The sequence below is a fragment of the Trematomus bernacchii genome, unplaced genomic scaffold (assembly GCF_902827165.1).
Source record: "Trematomus bernacchii unplaced genomic scaffold, fTreBer1.1, whole genome shotgun sequence".
NCBI classification, from domain to species: domain Eukaryota; kingdom Metazoa; phylum Chordata; class Actinopteri; order Perciformes; family Nototheniidae; genus Trematomus; species Trematomus bernacchii.
In genome coordinates this window covers 5,830,401-5,855,497 of record NW_022987648.1, presented here as the reverse complement: position 1 = coordinate 5,855,497, position 25,097 = coordinate 5,830,401, and the positions used below count along the sequence as shown (strand labels likewise).

The window sequence follows — 25,097 nt, the reverse complement described above, 5'->3', positions numbered from 1 at the left end:
AAGATTCTATAAGAATCATAAATGGATTCCAAAGCTTGAGTTATAATTACAAGCTTCCCTCACAGTTCACATAAACACATAAGAAAAGGTTACTTTAAAGGTGGGGTAGGTAATTTTGGAGAAACCAGCTCGAGTGCTCGAGAATTTGAAAATACACAACCGGAGAAAATCTGCCACTTCCTTACAGAGCCCCTCCTCCAACACACACGAACGCGCACATGACCAATGAGGGCACGAGATAAGTTTGTGCACAGATGGAAGGCTGACAGGCAGGTAGGCCATCCAGTTACTTTGGCCGGGCCGGCTAAAATGATTGGTCGTGCTTTTTACAGTACTACGGCTTCCACAGATGACACTTTTTTATGGATTTGTTGTCAAAGCACTTAAGATATTCATTGGTATCGGGATGTTAAGAGCATTCCATGGAATATAACAAAAAGTGTATCTCGAGCTGGTTTCTCAAACTTACCTACCCCACCTTTAAGATGAGTCGTTATTAATCTTTTATCTGTGTATAATATCAGGTTACATTACTTTACTGATTGTATGAAGAAATCAAAAACAAACAAACATCAGAAATATGTTTCCTAACTCATTGTTTCTTTTGTTTAACACAGATAAAACAAAAGTGGCAAAAGTTTCATGAGGAGAAACTCAACAAGTGTCTGTCCCCAGAGGAAGCTGTTTGAGACGCCATGACTGCAGGCCTTCTTCTTCACTGGCAGGGACCAGCACTGCCAGTGGGCTGTGGAGCATTACTCTACAGCTATTTGTAATTATTTTGTCCATCGCATTAATGTCATCATATTTTGTGAGAAGACTCCATACAAAGTGTCCCACTTCCACTTTTCTGCTTATTTTAATTAATGCTACCTTATTAGCACCTATAAGCTACTTATGTTAAAGTGGACCTATCATGCTATATTTGAATAATATAGTGTAGGACCATACCTATATAAGGCATATTTATACTTTTTTTTCTTCAAAATACCAAACAGATCATGCATTTTAGCCATGCCTCATTTTGCTCAATTTGACATTTTTTAGCTCTGTTTTTGCAAGGGCTGATTCTGTGAGAACAGCACCATCTACAGGCCTGGCATATGTACTACAGCGTCTCCAGCGCTTTCAAACGGCAATGGCCGTGGCTGTCTCCTCCTGATTGGTGGTGTTGGCCCAATAGCCGTAGCGCCACCGTCCTGACGTCAGGACAGTGTTCAAATCTGGATCAGTTTTTATCAGATCCGTTGCAGCCCCTTTTTTAGAGATTTGGGTATGGAGGAAAATAGAGAGGGTTGTGTTTTCTGACACTTGGTGAGTTCCCTGGAACACCGGGGACACATATTCATGTATAAAAGACGTACAAAAGTGCATTTTGCATGATAGGTCCCCTTTAAGTCATAAAAGCGATAGGAAAGTAATAGATATAAACATGATTTGAAAACCAACTCAAATCACAGCATGAAGGTGAAGACAGGCTGTACAAAGGAAATGTACAACATATTAAAATAAGCACAGAGCAGTACTTCTGGTTGGCGCTAACAAGTAGGTAGATCTGAAGATCTGTGAAGAGAGACGTGTCAACAGTGAAAAAAACGTCCTTCCTCCTGAGTCTATCACTCATCTTTAGTTTTCTTAGTCTTTTTTCCTTTCCTTTTTTCACAGTGACAGACGGAGAGAAGGCACGCTGCACATTTCCACAAACCTCCATCCTGCTGAATATCTCTGCTTAACGCTTTTGTAAAAAGAAGCGTCTTTGTGTGTGCCTCCTCATACACACATGTCTACGATGCCCTCGTCTGCAGCCAGGAGGTGTGTCTTGAGCCCTGGAGCCATGTCCTGCATCTTCACCTGCTCCGAGTCCAGGGGCCCCTGGGAGTCCTGGCCGGAGTGCTGCTGCCGCAGGTTGGAGCTGCCCCCCCCGGTGGAGTACATGCCGGAGTCTCCGCTGCCACTGCTGCTGCGACTGTGTTTGCCGCTGGAGACATGAACATTTAGTCATTCACCACAACGTACATGATGATATGTGAACACAGTACTTGAAGGTTGTAAATCCCAAAGAGGAGAAGGGCCACATGGGATTTTTTGGATCTGAAAAGTCAGCAATTCTGAGAAAGATTCAGACTTTTTCCCTCAAAATTAGGATTTCTTTCTCATAATTCTGACTTATCTCAGAACAAAAAAGAAAATCACTTTTAATCTGATCTAAAAAATGTTTTGATATAAAAGCATTTTGGGGTATTTCTTTTGAATGCACTAGTACAGTGTCTGATGTAGAAATAAAGCACCTGCTGTCTGGCTCCAGGCCCGTTGGCTCGGGCAGGAACTCGGGGGGCGGGCTATGGATCTCAAGGACTGGGGGGGCTGGGCAGACAGTCACTTTATCACACAACAGCTCCGAGTCGGACTCGGGGAGGAGGCGAGGAATGTCAGAACCAGAGGAGTCACAGAGATACTGAGGGGAGGAGAAAGAGCAGAGAAGAGAGTAACATGAGATTCTAGTGGAACTGAATATAGAACGATACGTTTGTAAACAGCGTGAATAGTTCTTCACTTGGCCGGTGTGCCGATCTTACCTGGAAGTGTGTAGGTAGCTGGATGGAGGGGTAAAACGTTGCCTTCAGTTTCTTGAAGCACCGAAAGAAGCCGTAGATGAAGAGCAGCACGAGCAAGAAACAGATCAACAGAGAGAGCAGGAAGTACCCAACAATATGCCACCACGGGACGGTTCCTGTTAAAGTAATCGATGACATCTTTCTGAGCATAGTTGTATTTGTTGGCACAAACAATTTCGTTACCTGTGACATGCTATTCAGTGTATATTTTATACATACACTTTTATTTATACAATGGCAAGATTAATGCAGAATCTGAAGTATTTTTCTGAGGAAACATATATTTACTGTTCACCCAAGGGGCCGTACACACGCTGCGTGTTTGGTTTGCTCTGGTTCGCTGTTGTCAATGTACAGTACATGTGCTAATTGTTCAGGGTGCAACCAGGACACTACAGCTGCACCCAGAGAAAACAGTAGTTCAACTTTTCTCTGAGCAGAGCAGGGACAGAACACAAAGACAGACGGAGGACGAGGTAACATCAGGAAGTTACTGTCATTTCTGTAAAATGACAGTAAAGACCCAGTGAAATAAAATAAAACATTTTCTAAAACGGTCCTGTGTTCGTGCATTTACTGTTCTTCCCTGTCCCTATAAAGAATTGATCTTATATATATTCTTTATTGGATGATAATTAGATTTTCTTGGAGCAAAATCTTAAGTAAAATAATTTCAATATCACCCAGCCCTGAAGTGTATATGAGGCTCCTACCTTCAGTCTGCATGCAGAGTGGGGGGGTGAAGCTGCTGCTCTTGTTGTAGAAGTCGTAGCGTGACTGGACGCTCACACAGTACCAGGTCCAGGCCTGCAGGTCGGACAGCGTCACCACTCTTTTCTTGCTGCTCAGAGAGTGGCTTCTGAGGGCCTGGGGCACAGCAGAGAGGAGACTTCATTTCATTAACAGTCAAACACAAAGTCTGCATTGTGCTGGGATGTCTGTGAGGGGGTGGGGGAAGTTTCTCAAACCCATCATTATTATATATCATGCATTCACATTTTATTAAGATTAACTTACTGATGAACAGATTAAAAACACTAAAACATGATATGCAGCTCATTGCGCTCGATTGTCCACTTCAATGCACATTCAACTTTACAATTCTGCATTGTCACCACTAAACCGTATATTAGAGCGGAGATGATAAGTGTTCAGGTCTAGCTGGGCCTCTCAACACAATGGGACACAAGAGTCACTTTATAGATGTGGTGCATTAGTGTGACCACAAATGTCTGGACAGATCTTAGTGTGGTCATATTAGTGCTTGAAACTCTTAGACAGTTTGTTTGTTTATAGGCCGTTCAGTCGTGGTCAGCCAGCAGAGCTCTTAAAGCAAACAGCACGTACACACAGAGCTGGTTAAAGGTCAGAAGAAGAATAGGGAGGGATGAAACCCTCTTTAATGGTCACACATGCAGAGCACACAGCACACACAGTGAAATTTGGCCTGTGCTTTTAACCCATCCTAGTACAAGGAGTCTAGTACTAGGAGCAGTGGGCAGCTATTGTACAGCGCCTGGGGAGCAATGGGAGTGGGGGGGAAGGGGGGTGTCCGGTGCCTTGCTCAAGGGCACCACGGCAGGGCAGGAGGTGAACTGGGACCTCTCCAAGTAGAAGTCCACACTCCATATTTAGGTCTGGTCGGGGACTTGAACCAGCGACCCTACGGCTCCCAGTCCAAGCCCCTACTGACTGAGCCACTGCCGGCCACCAACTCTGTGATCAGAGTTGGTGTTGGGTCAAAGAGTGCCATCACATGGTGAAGAAATGTGTGCATCCTTACCGTCACTGGCCTACAGTCAGTATTACTACTAATAGTGTGGAAATAAAGATTCTCAAAGCGGACATATTATATTTCCTGTGGTTGGTTTGGATTGGCCTTCATTTGTCAAACAAACGCTTCTGTAAAGCTGTGATGCTCAGTGCAAAGAACATCAACCCATATCAAACCACTACAGTGTTCAGAGCTGTGCATGACAGTTTTAAAGTTGTTTTATTGCAGGCTGGATGTTTAAAATGTTACTTTAAAGAGGACTGGAAAGCTCATTTTCAGGTTCCACGATCTGAAAATGACATATTTCCATAAACTATTTTAATGTTTCTGTTATACTCAAAAGTGTAGTGCCACTGGGGCACACCAGAACAATGCTCTGAGATGTCTTTTTCTGAGGAAACATATATATACTGTTTACATAAGGGCCCGTATTCATGCACCTTTTTTCGTTTGCTCAAGTGCACTGTTGTCTATGTAAATGCACCTATTGGAAGTATCGTTTAGTGCAACCAGGACACAACGGCTACACCGGAAGGTAGTGTAATATTGAGACAAATAAAGAAAGACCAGCAAAAAAAAGAAAGAATTCCAAAACGATTCTGTGAATCTTTCTTCCCTGTCCTTATAAATAATCTAAATCTAAAATCTAAAACCTTTTCTTTTCTCAAGCTGCGATACAACATCTTTTTGATGACTTGAGGTAATGAGTCGCTAGCTTGTGGCGCATAAAAAAAATATTGAAAAGAAGAGATTGTTTCATTACTAACAAATAATGTAAACGTTTTTAAGACATAAAAAGTTAGTGTAGAATAAGAAATGTATAATACCAATTGTATTTGTAAAGTATCATTCTTTTTAAATGTATAATGCACCTATTTAGCTTCATAAAATGTCTAGTAGAGTACTTGTTTGCCTTAGGGCATACTGTGTGGCAATACACGGTGTATCGTCTCTATGCAGCTTAGAAGTGTATGCTGTGGCCTTCATCCAAAACATTTGACATTCTCTTTAGCTCTGGGTTATTTTAAGACGTAATCTCCTCATCTTCCGCGTCCAACCAGTTTTATATGCAAGCAGCTTGCAAGAAATCAAAGCACCAGATGCTTATTCTGTCATTCACTGCCTTGTGGCTCAGACAGGAAGCCCCTGCTCCGCAGAGAGGGCACGAGTGAAACCAAAAACAGCAACACCGTCTGAACACACGGAGCAGAGAGCAGGTGCTCACTGCGGCTCGCTGTGAGCCTCAGGTTTCACCAGGTGTCTTTGGGGACTGATCAGAAAATGGGAAGTGTGAATACTGTTGTTTTTTCTTCTGCTGTAATATGTGTCTGTAGATCTGTATGGTTGAGAGTCTTCACAGAACAACAGGCTTCTGATCCCAACATTAAAAGCAACAAGTTGAAGTTTGAGGACTTTTGGATTCTAATTATTTTGGTATTACAAATAAATATAGTCTGGTTGGGCCAACTATTTGTCAGAGGGGTGTGAGGTGAGCTCCTACCTGACCGTCTGCAGAGTGTTCCCAGTACCGGATCTGGAAGTACAGATCCTCATGATGCTCCTTCATGGAGCTGTTGGTGCTGGTCAGAGGGTCGGAGATCACAATGTCCAGGTTTCTGCCTTCAGGAGAAAGAGCCACTTTGCTTGGAGGACCCAGAGCAGCTAGCAGGAGAGAGGAACGGATAGTTCAGGGGCTTTGTATTTCTACAGCTGTGATAGCACTAACATAGTGTTTCATCATCAAAAAGAAGATTTATATTAACTGTACACAGCAGAAGAAGAAGATCTCTTAACCAATAATTACATATTAATATCTTTTCATTATTTCATTTCGCTAATAATCTCAATCTTTTAAGTAAATAAAGCTGCCAGATAAGTGTGGTTCAGTATTGGCTTCTAAAATGTGGTGGCGTAGAAGTATAAAATGTAAGTAATCAGCTGAAGTACTGTACCTCAAGATTGTTCTTAAGTTTAAGTTAGTTCAATTTAATTTGTCTTTAATTTCATTATCCCATTAAAAAGGTACATTCAAAACAGATCAAAAATATGTGAATAATTTGCGATGAACCTCGATGAATCGTGAGTTAACTATGGACAACATGCGAACAATCGCGATTAAATATTGAAATTGATTGACAGCCCTAGTCACAACAAATATATGGACTACCATGATTCTGATAACTAATTAATAGTTGCTTTACCAAACCACATTTGTTGTGTACAGTTTCTGAAGGGAGGACCTGCTGCTTTTCTTTTTCTTATATAACATTTATCTGAATATATTTGGGTTTTAGACTGTTGGTCAGACATTTGAACACATCAACAGGGAACTAAGAGTTGTGCTGCTATTGTGTGTGAGTGTGTGCATTCCTATGGGCAGGTGGTTACTTGAAAAGGGCTTTATACATACAACCCTTTTACCATCTTCTAAAATATAGCTATACAATGTATGCATCTTCTATGACCTTCTTTGGATAAACATTAAAAATAAATATTTTAAATACTTTGTAACATGTTGTATTACTATGGCTATTACAATTGTTTTAATAATTGATTAGATTGACAATGATCATTTTCTAGACAATTAAACAAATAAAGAGACTTGTGCACTCTTCGGAGCCAGAACAATTCAAATGAGACAGCACAAGGCAACTTATTGGCATTTTAGTAGGAAATAGGTCATACACTGGTTGAATTGAACTATGACGGTTGTTTCAGGATTTGTTCAGATGCTGGTGTCATGTGTTCACATTGTGATCCAGCTTTAGAGTGAATCAATGAATCACAACACCCTATAACTATATTTGACTTGCCTCAGCTTTAGTTTTTTGCATGTTGCCTTGCTGCACCTACATGAAACACAAGTAGGTCAGTTTGGAGACGCCCACGGTCTTACTGCTTAGTGCGGTTTCTTTTAGAGTGAGCCCTCAAAAAAACATGAACATTTCTCTGATCTTAGTTTACTATTGTGTGGGTTGCTATACATCTTTCATAGTATTTAATAATGTTGAGACTCAACTCAATCTGAGCTCCTCTATGGCAGTGTGAGTTTGAACCTGCACCTCCAGTTATGTCTGCCTGTGTGATTTTCTAAGGTTGGTGAAGCTGTGTAAAACGTGATGGAGATGTTTACTTCTCACGTGATCTTAACTGACGTCTCACTGTGGTTTGATAGTTCAGAGCGGCTTTCTCAAAACACAACGCAGAGGTTACCTTTCCTAACATGTCAGCCACAGCTCTCTGAACATCACTCTGTGGTTGTACCCTCCTCTATCCTGTCAGAGCATGTTTTTCTTACTGTTGATGGTTTGTGATGCTACACCTGAGATCATATACTGCATTCAAAATTGTACTTAAGTAAAAGGAAAAAAGTATTAGCATTGAAAAATAGTAAGGGCCAAAAGGAAAAATAATCATTATGCAAAATGGCCAAAATGGGGGGTTTATTTGAATGAATTGACATACTACTGGGTAGTTTAAAGGTGGGGTAGGTAAGTTTGAGAAACCGGCTCGAGATACACTTTTTGTTATATTCCATGGAATGCTCTTAACATCCCGATAGCAATGAATATCTTAAGTGCTTTGACTAAAAATCCATGTGTGTTGGAGGAGGGGTTCTGTAAGGAAGTAGCAGATTTCTTCCGGCTGTGTATTTTCAAATTCTAGCGCACTCGAGCTGGTTTCTCCAAAATTACCTACCCCACCTTTAACCTATAATAACATATTATATTGTGTGCCGATTTAAATATGAAGTAACTGCAAATAAACCTGCAAAGTAATTAGTAACTAAATATGTAAAATAAATGTATTGGAGTGAAACTATAAAGCAGCATAATGTAAAAAAATACCTAGATTTATTTTTACACAAGCACAGTACTTGAGTAAATGTACTTAGTTACAATACACCACTGGTATACAGGGAGGGCTGATTGTCCCTCTCCCTGCCCCTCGCCTGCCCTCCCCCCACTCGTTTTCTTCTCATCGTTTCTCTCACCGTCTTTATCAGGGCAGAAATCCTTCGTCGCCCAATCAGAGTCAGTCCCGTTCACACTGGCTCGCACACGAAACACGTAGATGCCCGGGTAGAACAGATTCTTCGTTGTAAAGTCACATGACCTATGTGACGTCGTCTCACACCCCGTTTTCCAGGTCGGACTCTTTTTCTTAGACATCAGCATGAACTTCCTGAAGGGAAGAGAAACAAAACATTTTGTATCATCCTCAACTGAAAAAAGCCTTAATTGAAAAATGAATTGAAGCAAACGATAAGGTAGTTTATGTTTTGTGGAATTGCACAATTCTATTGTAAATCTGTATTTATGTCTAACATTGCAAAAGAGAAAAACCTCACATAAAAACACATTTTGGAAATTGCACATGCTAATGATTTGAATCAATGATAATTAAAATGTGATCATCATCCACAATTTGCACTAACTTTATTTTGTTATTCTCAACTCAAGCATGAGAACCTGCTGACTATACTCCAATGTATGCCAGATGTTTGCCAGGAAAAACTTGTAGTTGTTTTCTGTGGTTAGTGTGGATTCACCTTCATTTCTCAAACACACACTACAGTCTCAGTAAGGCTGTGATGCTCATTGTAAAGAATATCAACGCATACAAAACCACTACAGTGTTACATATAAAGGATATTATCAGCAGGAAGACAAACCTGTGGAAAGTGTTAAATCCTAAATGAACTGACTTCCCAAAAAACACCATCTTTCCTAGCTCTAACGCCCAAGGCAGTGTCTGAACTCTCTGATCACATCCTGCCTCTCAGCCTTACACACAGCAGTGTCAGCTGACTCCAATGGAAAATGTTTAGTCCACAATATTGCTGGCCCCAGATAGTGGAAAACAGTTTAACCTTACTTAGATATTGTTAAAGAGAACCAACATACACACTCCACGGCTTTTGATTGTTTAAACAAAACAATATTTTGACTTGTCTAAATTAGCAAAAATACCATTGAATACCATTTATCTGCTTTAGTACTACTTTGCACACTGGCAGTGATGACATATTGTTGTAGGTCAACCAGGAAGTGAGCATAGCAAGGGGTCCCTCCACAAAAAGCAATCACATTTTTCCATTGAATTTGGGTTTATTAAAGAAAATAAGATATTTGGCAGACACACATTTGTATGTCAGTCTGCTCTGATTGGTGAGAAGGCTGGCTCTATTGACGACGAGTGTGTGGGAGAGAAACTCCCTCTGGAGGGAACACAGGGATTTTTGCCTTTGCAGACCATTTACATGCACCGAAACCTATAGAACACACTACAGGAGAGGGAAACCCCCAAAAAGCAGAATAGGGCCTCTTTAATCTTCCAGCAGTGGAAGTTATGGCAGGCTCACACTTGAGTCACATCACTTCTGAAGCAAAGAAACACCTTCAAACATAAATCTTGCTAACAAAAAACTAAACTCTTTTAAAACTACCATCTTGGTTCTAATAACCTAAATGTTTAAACAGGATGAGTTCTCTTCGAGGAGATTATGTCAAAGTAAAGCTTCACAGGTAAATCACTCAGATTCAAAGTGGATATTTTCATCACAAACTCAGTGTGCCTGCTTCCTCTTGCTCATGCATGTGTGACGTGTGAGACTTACGCCACATAGTGGGTGGTGAAGTTGACGGCGCCACTCTCTGCAGAACCCTGGTCCCAGTCCCAGATCAGGGTGTAGTTGGTGTTCATGGAGATAATGTTCAAGTTGTGTGGGGGGGGGGGGCAGCTGTGCTCCGGCTAATACACGAGAGGAGAACACATGAATAAACAAAACGTCAATGATTAAAACATTTGTATTCATTATATATTAGTTGGCTTATCATATGACCCAAATCTTTTCAATGTATTATTATCATATAGGAAGAAGAGAAGGATATTATTCTTACAATTGACACATTTTCTTTAAAGGTCCCATGACATGGCCATTTCTACTGATCATAATTCCATTGTTGAGGTCTACTAGAATAGATTTACATTGTTCAATGTTCCAAACTCACATTGGTTTCTCATACAGCATCTCTGTATAGTATGTGTATTCACTCTGTCCTACACGGCTTGTTGGAGCTCCTGCCCCACCCTCCCTATGAGCCCACTGTGCTCTGATTGGTCAGCTCGCCCACTATGTTCTGATGAGTCCATCACCGTTACAGCGGAACATCAGTGATTATGTGTTACAATGGCGTTTGTTAGCAACCAGGAAACGACAGTCAGCAGTTTGACATCACTGTGCAGTGATCAGGAGGAGACAGACACAAGGATGGTGCTCCATGCCATACATCTTGCAGAGTTATATTCCCGCATCATTGTGAGGTCTGATGACACAGATGTGGAAGTACTGCTCATATATTATGCAAGCAAATACATGTTTGGTTCATCTCTAGTGTACATGCATGCAGGCCATGGAATGAGAGAGAGATATGTCCCCATCAACACCATATGTGAGAAAATTGGAAAAGACATGTCTAACTGTCTACCAGCATGTCGTGCACTCACTGGCTGTGGCACAGCAAGTAGTTTGTACAGAATAGGAAAGACAATCAGCATCAGCAGGTCGTTTGTGACCCTGACCAGAGCTGTTTCAGTGCTGTGGGCGGAACGGAAACCGGACTGGAATTTCTCAAAGAGGCCGTTTAGTTGGAGATGGTCCTGAAGCTGGGCGGAAACTACATGTCTAACTGTCTACCAGCATGTCATGCACTCACTGGCTGTGGCACAACAAGTAGTTTGTACAGAATAGGAAAGACAACAGCATTCACCAAACTCAAGACCCATCTCAGCGAGCTCAAAGATCTGGCCCATTTTGGACTCTCTGCCAGCTTGGAAGAGTCTTTGCCAGTCGCAAGAGAATTTGCGCTTCTGCTATATGGAAAAAAGAAAAAGGAAATTGGACTGATGTGCACAAACTTGGATGAACTGAGGTTCATAATTGCATCATCAACAGATGCAGCCTCGGAAAATCTGCCGCCAACAGAAGATGCATTTCAACAACATGTACAAAGAGCAATGTTTCAGACAGCGATATGGTGTCACAGCTCGAACCCAAACCCTTGTTATGGAGTCCTGTTGGCAAGGGGTGGATTGTCAGAAATGGGGCCATTCAACCAGTGCTATTTACAAAACCCCCAGCACCTAGAGAAGTGAGAGACATTACTCACTTGTATTGCAAAGATGCAAAGTGTGGAGAGAGTGGGAAGTGCCAGTATATTATAGGCTATTATGCCACTTATCCCCCATTCGGAATTTGACTGTATCAGAGAAGAGGTAGGCCTATGTCTAAAGAAATCTCATTTGCAATAGAACTGTACCAGATATTTCCATACAACTACTGGTTAGTGTTCAATAGCACCCTAGACAATTCAGTAATGGTATATTTTTTATGGATAACTGTTTTTCTGATAAATGAGAGAAAAGTGATCGAGTCCTATGTTCCTATCACCAAAAAGTACAATTTCCGTCTAAACTAAAGCTATGTTTACAGGACTATAATTCAGTATTTTTTTTGTTAAATAATTGTCTGACTATTTGTTGATGTAGGACAGCCACCTGGTTCATACCTCAGAAAATCTGAAGAGGAAAAGAGTGGTCATTCTCAAGTTATGGGCTTTTTTGTCACCTTTCCCATATTCGGCCTGGTCTAATTTGGCTCTTTTTCAGGGATTGGGGTAATTCTAAAGAACAACCAAAAAAACATTTTTTTCATTAATGGGAGACCCTAAAGATAAGAAAAATCATTGTTGTCATTTGTTCTACCTCGGGTAGGGGTATCTCGAAAACTAAAGCCTTTTTTGAGGACTTGCTGCTAGACTAATAGGGAATAACCCCCATACTCGTGGACATTCCATTTTTCATGTTCTTCCAAAAATAAATACGCAACCATGTTCCCAAAACCAAAGTACAAACCAAACCGTGAAGTGTGTATCGAGGGTTAATAAACTACAGTGTGTGTGTTCATGGTTATGTTGCACAACAGTTTGTCCCACTGATATGTTTGACTTGTTTTGGACAACAATGGAACTCCATGGCAAGGAGGACAATGATATATGAGGCTTCGAATACTGAAAAATGGAAATGTGCTTATCTATCTACAGTATTGATAAAAAACTAATATAAGCGATTGTGTGTGTGTGTGTGTGTGTGTGTGTGTGTGTGTGTTGTGTGAGAGAGAGTTAAAGGTACAGAAAGCAGCACTAACAGTTAATATTCATTGTTAACAATCATTATTTAAAAAGGGTCACTGAAGTTATTTAACACTAAAATGCTTTACTTATATAACATATTATAGTTACATGCTATTCTTTCTTAAAATCTGATATATGATGTCATGATCAGAATATCACCAGGGCAAGAAGTTGTGTGGCTTTAGGAGTGGGAAATGAAAGTATTTTTTTTGTCTGTGCAAAAGGATTACAGCTGTTGCAACAAAAGCAGCAACAATGGAAGTGAGGCTGTACCAACTTTCCTGGCAGCATGAGAGAAAAACAACAGGTGTTTCAACATGTGTTTGGAAATATGATGGAGACTAAAAGACCCACATTTTCCAAGAAGGATGCCAACACGTTAATGCTTAGAATGTACCAGCAAAGAGAAACAAAAATAAAGGGGAAGTGTGCTTAATGTGTCTGAGACCTGAGCAAAGAAGAACCATGCTAGGAAGTCAAGCTAAATATCCAGCTTACAGCAAGGGGACCTCAAGAAAGAGGAACAAATAATCACGCTGAATAATTATGGCCCAGCAAGACACCTGTCTGCAGAGTAGGAATTGTATTATTGTGTCTTTACTGAAGATTTTCGACACAAGCGACCAATAACACATGTAAAACAGTGCCACGATTATCTGAGGCCTCCCACATGACTGTACGGAAACTGACCTAGAAAGACCAAAAGAGGAAATCTGAGGGAGGAATAGAGACAGTTTCAGGGGTGGCTTTTCATATGGCGCATTTCCACTACATGCCCTCGCTCGGCCTCGCTTGGTATGGCTAGGCCTCATTAGGACTGGCTCACTTTATGGCGCATTTCCATTACAGTTTAGGAACTGGGGTAGTATCTATTAGTGTTGCACGGTGTACCGATACTTGAAAGGTACCACGATACCCTGCCGTTAAAAACGTTACGATTCCTCCGTTTCATTAGTATCGGTACTTTAAGAATGACGGGGAAAAGTACTCCGGTGAGAAAGCGCTGTTTTAATAAGAGCCGTGTGTGTTCAGCGCTCTGCTTCCACTGCCTGCACTGCAGCCGTGCCTGCAGTCCCTCCCCTCTCTCATGCGCTAGCTGCCAGAGCATGTGAGAAACGAGAAGCATGGCTGCAAGTGGGAGTGCAACTGCCGCTGCGCCTCGGCTTGTTGACAAAAAAGACGCCAGAAGCGAAATGTGGAAGTATTTGAGCTATATCTCTGACAGTGAGGGCAAGCCTACGGACACCACGAGGCCTGTCTGTAAGACATGTTTTAGATCCCTGCAAACCCAGGGAGCCAACACATCAAACTTGGCTAAGCACCTCGCCGACCGGCATCCAGAGCTGTTTAAAGAATTTAAAGACAGACAGGTTAGTGAATGTGATAGATAACATAATTACATCATGCTCAAGCCCATGCCCTCAAATCTATGTCAAACAAGTGTAATTTAGTTTGTGACAAACGAACGTTTTGGTAGTTTGACGAGGCAATTAATGGCAATGATAACTGTCTAATATGGCTATCTTTTTAGCTAACTTACCAATGTGGCTAACATCTGTAATGTACATTTTGTCAATAATTATTTATATTACTGTACTATTACATGTTAATAAAATATAAAGTTAACTATCAAAGAAATCACATAAACTCAAGTATAAAGAAGAGACCATGTTGTAAGAAAACACTTAACAGATAAACTACAATTTTATTGATCATGAAAATAATAAAAGAAAAGTATCGAAAAAGAATCGGAATCGCAATTCTTGACTTGGTATCGGTATCAAAACCAAAATGTTGGTATCGTGACAACACTAGTATCTATAGTAACGCAGTGTAGGCGGAGCCGTGACGTCATCTTCAATGAGAACCCCAGAAAAACAACACAGCCGTTAGCTGTTAGCACTCAGAGCTCACAGCTCCTCATATCTGTTCAGAAACTAGACAAAAGTTAAACAAGTACAAACCACAGACTGCCTGTGTCATGGCGAATACAGTCGCTGCTTTATTTATGTCTGTATAGGCCGTTGTTGTGAGTGTGGACGGTCGGAGCATATATTGCGTTAGCTTAGCCAATCTCCATTTAGAAAACACGCATTTTAAAAGGTTTTTCGCCTGCCGTCTGTCTGCAGACTTGTCAAAGCATTAATTCATGGTTTTTACTAACCGGTATCAGTATGTTGTTACTTCGGCATCATTTTGAAACGTGCATTACAATTAAATCACGGTCAAATATGTTCATCTTGTTGTAGTTGTAGCCTCCTTGCCAGCGATTCTCTCTCTAGTTTAGCAAACTCAGCCCTGTTTGTTGGCCACGATAGAACCACGATTTTGTCGGGCCAGAAAAGAGGTGAAAATACCCCCGGGTCGGAACTAGGCATAGTGGAAACGCAACCAAAAACGGGCCCGGCACAACACGGCATGCTTAAACCGCGCTCCGCACCATGGTGGAAATGCGCCATTAAGGCCCCTACACACCAGGCCGATATCGGCCGTCTTGCGTTGTTGGGCGAAAACGGGTTCCCTGTCGCCCAAAATCTATTTGGTGTGTCCCGAACCCTCGGCCGTGACACGCCTTATTTGGCCTTTCACGATCGACACCCGGCCGATTCAACATGTTGAAACGGCCGGGTGTCGGACACAAGCTCTCGGGCCAAGAAACCACTCTGATCAGCTGTTCAGCTAGCAAATGAGAAGCGAAACGGAAGTGAGGGACGTAAACAAACGATTTAAAAAGGCACAAGACAGCAGCTAAACACCAGCAGGTGATACTTAAAGACATCAAACATAGCCCTTAAATGTCCTCTCTTACCTCCCACACATAGCAGGGACATCTCTGATATCGGCGGGAGCGTCCCCGGCTGTCCTCTGCTGAGAGCTCCGTGATTTGTTTGGTCAAGTCCGGTTTTTCATCTCATCGTAAATTTAGCAAGAAGTGGCCATTATTACATTGCTGACTCAATAAACTACACACCCGCCAGAACACTGCGATCATCAGATGCAGGTCTATTAACTGTGATTTTATAGTATGTCTGCACTTTATGTGCTCATTTCATCATTCATGTATTTTTATATTCTAAAACATGTTTTCGATGGAACGCACATGCTATTTGTTTGTTTATATCAGTCTGTTCTTCTTCTCTGTCTTCCGGTTGTTGCCTATTTTGAATGACGAATACACACTACCGCCGCCTGCTGGTAAGGAGAGTTATTGCCACTCACGCATGCGCAGTTCGTACGTGCTCGGCTGAAGTAAAGCGGTGTACACACGGCCAAGACGCAGGAGAACTCGTCGATGGATCTGTCGGTGTCGGATGTCGGCGAGTTCTCTGGTGACTGCCTGGTGTGTAGGGGCCTTTAGAGCTCACTGTGATCTGTCTGTTTTGTGTGCCTAAGCTTCATAGGTCCCTGTGGACTGATGAGGCCACACTTTATTTTCCTCACTGACTCAGTTCCTCTCATTCTTTTTCTTGTGCAATGCTTTTTGTAATGTCTGACCCACACCACCCTCTCCGCAGTGCGGTTCAAATATCACGTTTCAACTTGCTAAATCAAACCCTTATGGTTTCACAATTAGCCTTTACATGATTCACAGAGTTGCCCTCAAGAACTGAACTGATCAAAAAACGCTGGACTATAAATAAACAAAACAAAATGTAAGAGCTGAGTTGTATGACCCATCAATATCAGATCACAACCAGTAATGATTCTTAAAGGTAGGGTAGGTAAGTTTGAGAAACCGGCTCGAGATACACTTTTTGTTATATTCCATGGAATGCTCTTAACATCCCGATAGCAATGAATATCTTAATTCAGTCCAATAAAACGACAATATATCGATATTGTGATATGAGACTAGATATTATGGTAAATGTCATAGTATGCAGGTTTCTTTTTGAAAAATATAGTATGAGGGCAATACTATGGCGCTGATCTTGTATATATATCAATTCTCGCGAGCACATGAAGCCTGTATACAAGATGGCGCCACGGACGTATAAAACAACGCGACATCGGAGCTCTGTAAAAACAAAGCTGTCTATGCTGTCTGACGCTCTATTTGACACGATTTTCATATTTTTGGAGTGTATATATACAGTTTTTGACGAACAGAAATATTGTTTTCTGGCATCACTTCCAAACGTACGGGGCACATTTTCAGCATTTTGGTATGAGGGCGCACGCCAAAAGTAAGAGGTTGCAGAGCCCCCGTTACCCGTTTAGACAAAACCCTGGTATGGCATAATTGTCTTTTCCTGGTGTGCATTACAGTAAAGTGATGTTACTCTCTGAACTTATTGTACTGTTCTAGAAGATCATTATATTCACATTACTGATGATTATTTATCAAATACCTCCTTATGTAAATATTTTGTTAGAGCCAGTATTTTGATTTGATAAGAAATGCCACCTAATTTTGACATCTGTAGTCAGACTATTAAAGACTACAATTCCCACGGTGCCTCCTCTAAAGTGACAATGATGGGCAACCTGCTAGAAAGACGCCGTTGAGGAACAGTTTTTAACCGTTAAACTACCCTTTAAGTTATGAAGTTATATAAGCCTTATCAAGAAGAAAGAATACCTAAGTTGTTTGTTGTTTTATTTGAGTTTTGCTTATTTGTTTTGAATATTGTAAAGACCTCTTTTCTTTGTTGCACATGTGAAAGTTTGTTATTTTATTTTTGAGCAAACATCACAATACCATCCAAACCATCGGAGGTCAACCAACTCTTCAAACTGTAAGTAACACAAATATAAAGGAATAAAACAAGTGAAAACATGTCTGTCTAAGGCGTCTAGTGGCTTGATAGATAAACAAGGGAGGAAGCCACGACAGATATTGTAAAGATAAAGCCTCCTTCGCCCCCACAGAGAAGATTCCATAGCACTGAGTAACATTGGGCCGCAGGTATTAAAGGTGTGGCACACCATATACGTATGAGTGAAACTGCATCACACAGTCAAACTGAAGTGAAACCCTGCACGTGATAAATCAGGTGACGATGGGAGAGTGGATGAGTATACGTTTGGCCAATGTGGCTCAAATCTTCCTCAATATCGCTCATCACTCATTTCATAACCATACCACAATTTCATTTCAAACCTTTATTTATCCAGGTGTATCCCATTGAGATCATTGCTCTCTTTTTCAAGGGAGACCTGCTCAAGTAGGTTCCACATAAAACATTAAAACATAAACAGAACAACAAAAAGGACATCATACAGCATCATTACAGGGATTATAATTTACATAACTATCCACATGAACAGGTACCAACAGCATCCGATTGACTAGCATCCAACCGAGCTTTCAAAACATTTAGTGGCACCAGATTGCTCAGTTTCTAGGGATGCTCCGATCGATCGGTCACCGATCGAGACCTGCCGATACTCACTCTCTACCGATCGATCGGTGCTCTCTAAACATGCCGATCGCGAGAGCCGATCGCATGACGTAAAATACATGACACTTTTCTCTGTGCGCGGCAAAACAAGCTCGCCAAAATGGCTTCACCGGTCTGGCATTATTTTAAGGTGTCCTAAAAAGACAGTAAAATAGCGGTATGCAACGTGTGTGTGAAGCAGAAATCCTGCAGCTCCGCCCGCTGTGACAGACCGGTGAGCGGAGCGAAACACACAAGAGTTAGACCTAACACACTTAGCTATTTTATCTACCTCTGGAACAAGCTAAACTAGTTATACATATATTTATTCTTCACTGTCGGGTCACTCATTACTGGATCAGTGAGCTGCATGAGATACTGACAGGCTGTCAGGAGAGGGAGAGAGGGGGAGAGAGAGGGGGAGAGAGAGAGGGAGAGAGGAAAAGAGAGCGCTTCCGCTCATTTCTCCCGTGTTATTATCCAAAGTGAATGTAAACTTGAATAATGTACATCATTTGAATGTAATAATTAAGTTGATTGTTGTTTGTGGAAGCTCCAGTGAATGAGCCCCATTAACTGAGTTTTAAACATCACTTTAAATGGAAGATTTAAAGTGACGTTTAAATCTTCCATTTAGGCCCCGCCCACTCGATCAGATCGGCGATCGGTATCGGCCGATACTGATTCCGGCGATCGGCCCCAAAATTGGCGATCGGAGCATCCCTATCAGTTTCCATTTCAATTGCAGACTATTCCAAGACAGAGGAGCTGCGCATCTAAAAGCTATCTTCCCTAAGACAGAGTCCTAGCAGTTGGCACATTTAATAAAACCACAGCATGCGATCTCAGGCAGTAGCTACTTACAATTCGCCGTGAGATCAGGGAGCAGATATAGGATGGAAGTTTCCCTGACATGGCTTTGTATATAAAAATGTACCAGTGACTGAGCCTCCGTACAGTTAGTGAAGGCAAACCTGCCCTTGCATACAGGGTACAGTGATGGGTTAATACTTTACAGTTTGTCACAAATCTCAGTGCACTGTGATACGCGGCATCTAACTTGATCAGGTAATTGGCAGGTGCATTCATATAAATCAAATCACCATAGTCCAGTAGGGCTGTCCCGAATACCATTTTTCGGGCTCCGGATATTCGGTAGTAATCAGCAGCGAACCGCTTCAACACGTGTATTTCGGTGTATTCACGGCATTCATTTTGTTATTCTACAGTATTGTTGTTTTATAGTTATTTGTTAATGTAACCCAATTTGTGTTCTTTGAAATTGAAAAGGATATTGCATTGTGTTTGTTACTTTCGTTGCAGTTGTATATGTCTTAAGTGTAATTTGGCTTGGCTTTCTATTTATGGACATGCTTTTATTTTGAAGGAGAGTTAGCGCAGTTGACAGGAAGTTGTTGTTGCTTTGGAAACAACGTGACGGAGATTAACGGAGAAAAAGTAATATCTACATATAAAGACGGAGAAAGTAAACGATAACGTTTATGGTTAAGTGTTAGCACCCCCCGAAGAGGCACAAGCTCTTACGTTGATATTGGAGATTTCAATAACGAATAACGAAATTGAAACCCGAATAGTACTCCAACGAACGAATATTCGGGTACAGCCCTATAGTCCAGCACAGGTAAAAAGGTCACAGTGACTAGCCTTTTCCTGGCCTCAAGCGAGAAACAGGACTTGTTCCTGTAAAAGAAACCTAGCCTAACCCTCAGTTTTTTAAGCAGGTTATTGACATGAAGTTTAAAAGAGAGACAATCATCAAGCCAGATACCAAGGTATTTGTAACAGGTAACCACTTCAAGTTTTATTCCTTGCGTAGTAACAATATCTAAAACAGGCTCTGGTGTGTTTTTAGCTTTTGAAAAGAGCATTGCCTTGGTCTTATCAACATTTAAAAGAAGCTTTAGTTCAGAGAGCTGAGTCTGAATAATGTTAAAAACCGCTTGCAATTCAACAACAGCCTCCTTAATGGAGGGACGTGCACAGTACATCACGGTATCGTCCGCATAAAAATGTAAGGTTGCTCCATCGACATTTTCACCTAAACTATTGATGTAGATGGAGAATAAAAGTGGACCTAAAACAGAACCTTGTGGTACACCATTAGTAATGTTTAACCACTCAGAAGACAGCCCATCAAACTGAACACATTGGGACCTTTCAGAGAGGTAGTTCACAAACCACCCCACTGCATGGCAGGATAAGCCAATACTGACTAGCCTCTGCTTCAAGATGCGATGATCGACGGAATCAAACGCTTTGGAAAGGTCAACAAATAGAGCTGCACAACTCTGCTTATTATGTAGAATACTCGCCACATCATTCACCACTTTCATTGTCGCAGTGATGGTGCTATGTTTCTTTCTGAAGCCTGACTGATGTTTAGACAGGATGTCATTTGTACATAAAAACTCCTTTACCTGTTCACTCACTAGGCGTTCGAGCACCTTGGCCAGAACTGACAATTTAGAGATAGGTCTATAATTATTTAATAAGGTGGCCTCCCCTCCTTTTAGTAAAGGCAGGACATAAGCTGACTTCCATACTTTTGGAATTGTATTTGTGCTGAGGGAGAGGTTAAAAAGAGTAGTGAGAGGTGGAGCAATAAAATCTGCAGCTATCTTTAAAAAGAAAGGCTCTACGTTGTCCGGGCCAGCCAGTTTCTTAGGATCTAACTTGGTTAAGGCTTCACGAACAACATCAATAGTAAAAGGAGTAAAACTGAAAGGGTTTTCCAAACCACATTGTTCAGAGTCACGGATTGTGGTGTTCACAGAAGCAGAGTTAGTGACAGAATCAAACATAGAGCCACAGGACACAAAATGCTCATTAAAACAATTTAACATGGTGGCCCTGTCCGACAATAGCATGTTTCTTGCAATTCAATTAATACATGGCTTTTTTGCACAATATCTTAAAACATAACTTATATCACAAAATTGATCTATTGAAGGATGATAAATCATATTGTTGAATGAATGCCTAGGCTCAGCTTTATAAAACAGGTCAATTTGATTTATGAAAAAAGAGTCCTACTCTATTATTCCTAGCTGAGAGGTACTCACAATGAAATGTTTTGCAAGAATTCAGTAGAGCTTTACAAATAACTAATCCTGTTCAATCACACATACACTTTGAATATTGTATTAGCTCTGATCATTTCACTGGCTTTTGAACATCAGTTTTGGAAGAATATGTTGTACAGCACACTTCCCTGAGATACAATGAATCTGAGGAAAAGAGGGTCCTTATCCTGAGAGCCTTGCTTTCTATATCTAAAGACTTTAGGGCTGAATTAAAAATAAAGACAAAAACCGGACTTGACATTTGCTAGCAACAATAAGAGTGTAAACAACCCACAATGCAACACTCTCTGTATGAGCTGGTTTACAGAGGCACTCTTCTTTCAAAATAAATATCCGATGTTGTGAACTGGGCCTTTTATAAAGAACTTCTGAGTGGAAGGAAAAGGAAAGCTCTATTTAGCCAACAAACACACAAACATAGGCTAGATCTTATCGCTGCTAAATGATTTGTACTCAAAGGACATGCAGAGCTTGGCCAGGGATTTGAGAAAATTCCACTCCTTTCAAAAAGGAACAGAAAGCATTTGGTGGGTCACCACTCTATCACAGGAAACTGAATAGAGGATTTGGAACTAGCTTCAAAACAAGCTTTTTAAGATCACATGTTATCTACACTAAAATAGACTTACTGTAACAGCCTTTCAAAAGGTTTGACATCTATTTGCATTTACACCTTTATTGCAATATGTGTGTATGTGGCCCGTCCTCCTCTAACAAGTGTACACTGTTATGTCAAAAGGTTATGTTTACATGCTTTCACAAAATCTGCCTCTATTTATTAAGAATGTTCCCCTAATAGTGGACCAAACGTTAGTCGGCTCAAAAAGTCTTAGTCGAGCAATTTTTCATTAGTCTATTATTTGCATAAGTTAAATACAAATAAAAATGTAACTCCTTCTGGGCACTGCATTGTCGCATCGGGCAGAAAACCCCTTTTTTCCTGGAACTGCGCTTGGTCAAAAGTAATTTATGTCCAAGAGTGGTTTCGTTTTGGGTGTGTGTCTGTTGTGCTGTGTTGAGAGAATACATGAACAAAATGGAAGAATCTTTACCAGCATCATTCATCATAGTATATATTTATAAGCCTCATTATTACAGTTTTATATTTTGATTTGATATGTAGCACAACGTACCATGATGTTACCCATAACGTTCTTTCTATGCACTGGAACTAAAGCCATTTCCTGAGGCCAAAAATAAATACAATGAATCATCATAAAAGTGCGATGACTAGCCGACTCATTTATTGAACTGAAGACTATTGGTAGGACAATATTTGGTCAAGGGCAGCCCTACTATACTATTTTGATAATCGGAGTGTAAATAATTTGATGTTTTTAATAACTTTAATCATGGCCTCAATTGTAGTGAGGAACAAACGTACAGGCAGGTCCGAAACTAGGAGCCGACTACAGTGGATGGTAGAGGCCAAACATCACAAGCAGGTTTCTTTATGCTTCAGGGCAGGAAGTCTGTGAGAGTGAGAGGGATTGTGTTATCCAAAACACATTGCTGCTCTTCTGCTACAACATGAACCATGCAGAAGTGTCAGGTCTTCTGCTTTTTGTTCCCAGAGTCACAACTAAGCATGAAGAAGAGGTCAGGTATTATACAGCACATAAAACAATTACACAGAATCTACCAGAAAACTGCAGGTGTGCTACAACTATAACTTCGATTAAAACAAGGCTTAAAAAATATATAATTTCTGTTTTAAATGTATTTTTTAAAGTTTCACTTTAAAATGCATTTCTGTTGCAATATAATTGTTGCTTGTAATGTTCTTTTGTACAGCACTAAGCAATGCGTGTTGGAATGTGCTGTATAAATAAACCTGCCCTGTTTTGAAATGAAAACAGCATATTCACCTTGTACATGATCCATAACATGTTGATTGATCTTAGATTGTACCGTTTGAGTGAATTGATTTGTACTGCTCATATTGTCTAAACTCTAAACTGAAGCATGTTTCTATTTGTAATCATCTAGCATCATCGTTATTGACAGGAAGCACCGACTTTGCATTTCATTGCACAGAAGCACTTTCTGATTATCTGAGCATTTCAGACAATAAACCACTTCAGCACCTCTAGCTTAAATGTTAGCATGTATCATCTTGCAGTTGTAACACATGTATTACTGTGCGACTCGCTAACAGAAATACATGTGCCCATCTTTAATTTCGCTAGAAACCGAAAACAACAGGCTAAGACAAGGCCAAAGTGGACGTTCCTTAATACGTTTAGATCTCCAATACATAAAGTAACGTTATGAAAAGCTAAGAGCTAACGTTAGGCCTGTAACACAGTTTAGCTAAGTGTGTTTAAAACCGTGTGTTTTAGAGAAATTAACATTTAGCATTAGCCAATGGACAAATGAGCTAACAGGTAACGTCTGCGGGATACTCAATGACGAACGTTAAACAGCAAACTAACTTACCTGTGTTGGTCTGGAAGCACCAAAGGAGAAAGCAAACGTAGAAAGCAGCAGACATGGTTGATATTCTTCGAGGTATTGACTGTTTTTTTACAGGCACTAGTCGCCTCCGTCCAGAATCTCCGCCGCTGGATGTGCACCTTCTGCGACTGCCAGCGATTGGACGTGGACTTCCGGATTCCTTTCAAAATAATAGCCAAGTCAAACCAACATAAAGCATCAGTTTTTTTATACTAGGCTTGTTTGAGACGAGCTGCGGCTCGCCTCGAAAGTAGACGAGAATAGCCGATTGCAGCCGAGGGAGGTCTCAAAAAGCTCGCCTGAAGTCGGACAGCTCGGGTTGCGGTCGAATAGTCCACAAATCAGCTCCTAAGTTCTAACCCTATCGTCTATTCCTTGACCTCTGAGTGAAACGTCACGGGGTTAAGGGATAGTGGATAGGAGAATTCAAAAGGATTTAGGAGAAGAGACTGCGGTACTTTAGAGAATCCGACTGCACTTTCACTATCCGACGTGTTTATGATGCGCCAGCGGAGGTCATAAATGTGCGTCTGCTGCTGTGGGGAAACTATGGAAACTACAGTTTTCAGCGGACTACAACATGGATGTTTAATAAGAACGAGGGACTACTGTACTGTCATCACCGTGCTCTGATGCTGTTGTTTTATGCTTTATGAACGGGGACAACAGAGAAACATATTCTTCATGACCAAAGTTGGAATTGAAATAAAAAAGGAAAGTGACACTTATGCTCGTCACCCTCTCCCTCCGGTCCACATTAATACAAATGATCCCAATAGCCTACGTATGATTGTATGAAAAGATCTTAAAATCAATACAAATGTATTTATTATAAACGTTAGTCCTTAACATCTATCACTGTGTATATCACCATTCAAACATCTTTTAAAAGTTGAACAAACCCCACACAGCTCAGTAAAGACTGTGAAATGTTGACTTTATTTGATCATTTCAGTAAAAACTAACGTTCATATTTCTCTTTTTGATTATAATACTGATGAACGTTCAAAACAAAGCACTTTGGCAACTTACCACATACGTTTTAAAATGCTTAATAAGCACCGTAACTATCATGATATCATTTCTCGTTCATAATCGGTTGTTTCTGTGAACGGCCGACTGTTGTGTGACGGCAAATGCCGCGGCCGCAAGGCATTGTGGGGCAGCATGTTCTCCTCTCCTTTTGGTTAGGGAGGTCCAGTGGTTCCTAAGCTAAAGGAGGTTATAAAGGAAGTTTGAAACCTCCTTTCCTTTCATTTAGAGAATTCGAACGGCACTTATCATGGCTGCCACTGAGGGACTTCCGGGTCATTTCACTCCGTTAGGAAGGTTCCTAAGCTAAATGGACTATTCGACCGCAACCCAGGTATGCTGCAGCAGATTGTCATGTGCGTTTGGCAGAGGAGACAGCGTGAAAAATATTTGCAGCTATGGCACGTGTGCCCCGTGGAGTGGGGTGAATGCCATCTCTAATGAAACATAAACAAAACTCTTCTCCCTAACCTATTCATTTGAGTCTTTGTGTGGGTTTTAAAGATCAGCATACATCATGTATTTGATTTACTCAT

General features: G+C 40.9%; 1 protein-coding gene across 1 annotated transcript; it reads right to left on the bottom strand.

The window, feature by feature from the left end:
* Positions 1-1,305: 1,305 nt before the first annotated feature.
* On the bottom strand, positions 1,306-25,097 carry LOC117485857 (interferon alpha/beta receptor 1b-like). The gene is made up of 9 exons (XM_034134564.1): positions 25,094-25,097; positions 23,512-23,576; positions 10,010-10,143; positions 8,384-8,574; positions 5,891-6,051; positions 3,329-3,482; positions 2,577-2,731; positions 2,289-2,455; positions 1,306-1,978 (listed from the first exon to the last, which is right to left on the bottom strand). The coding sequence occupies exons 1-9, from the start codon at positions 25,095-25,097 to the stop codon at positions 1,771-1,773; spliced, it is 1,239 nt and encodes a 412-aa protein (XP_033990455.1). The 3' UTR covers positions 1,306-1,770.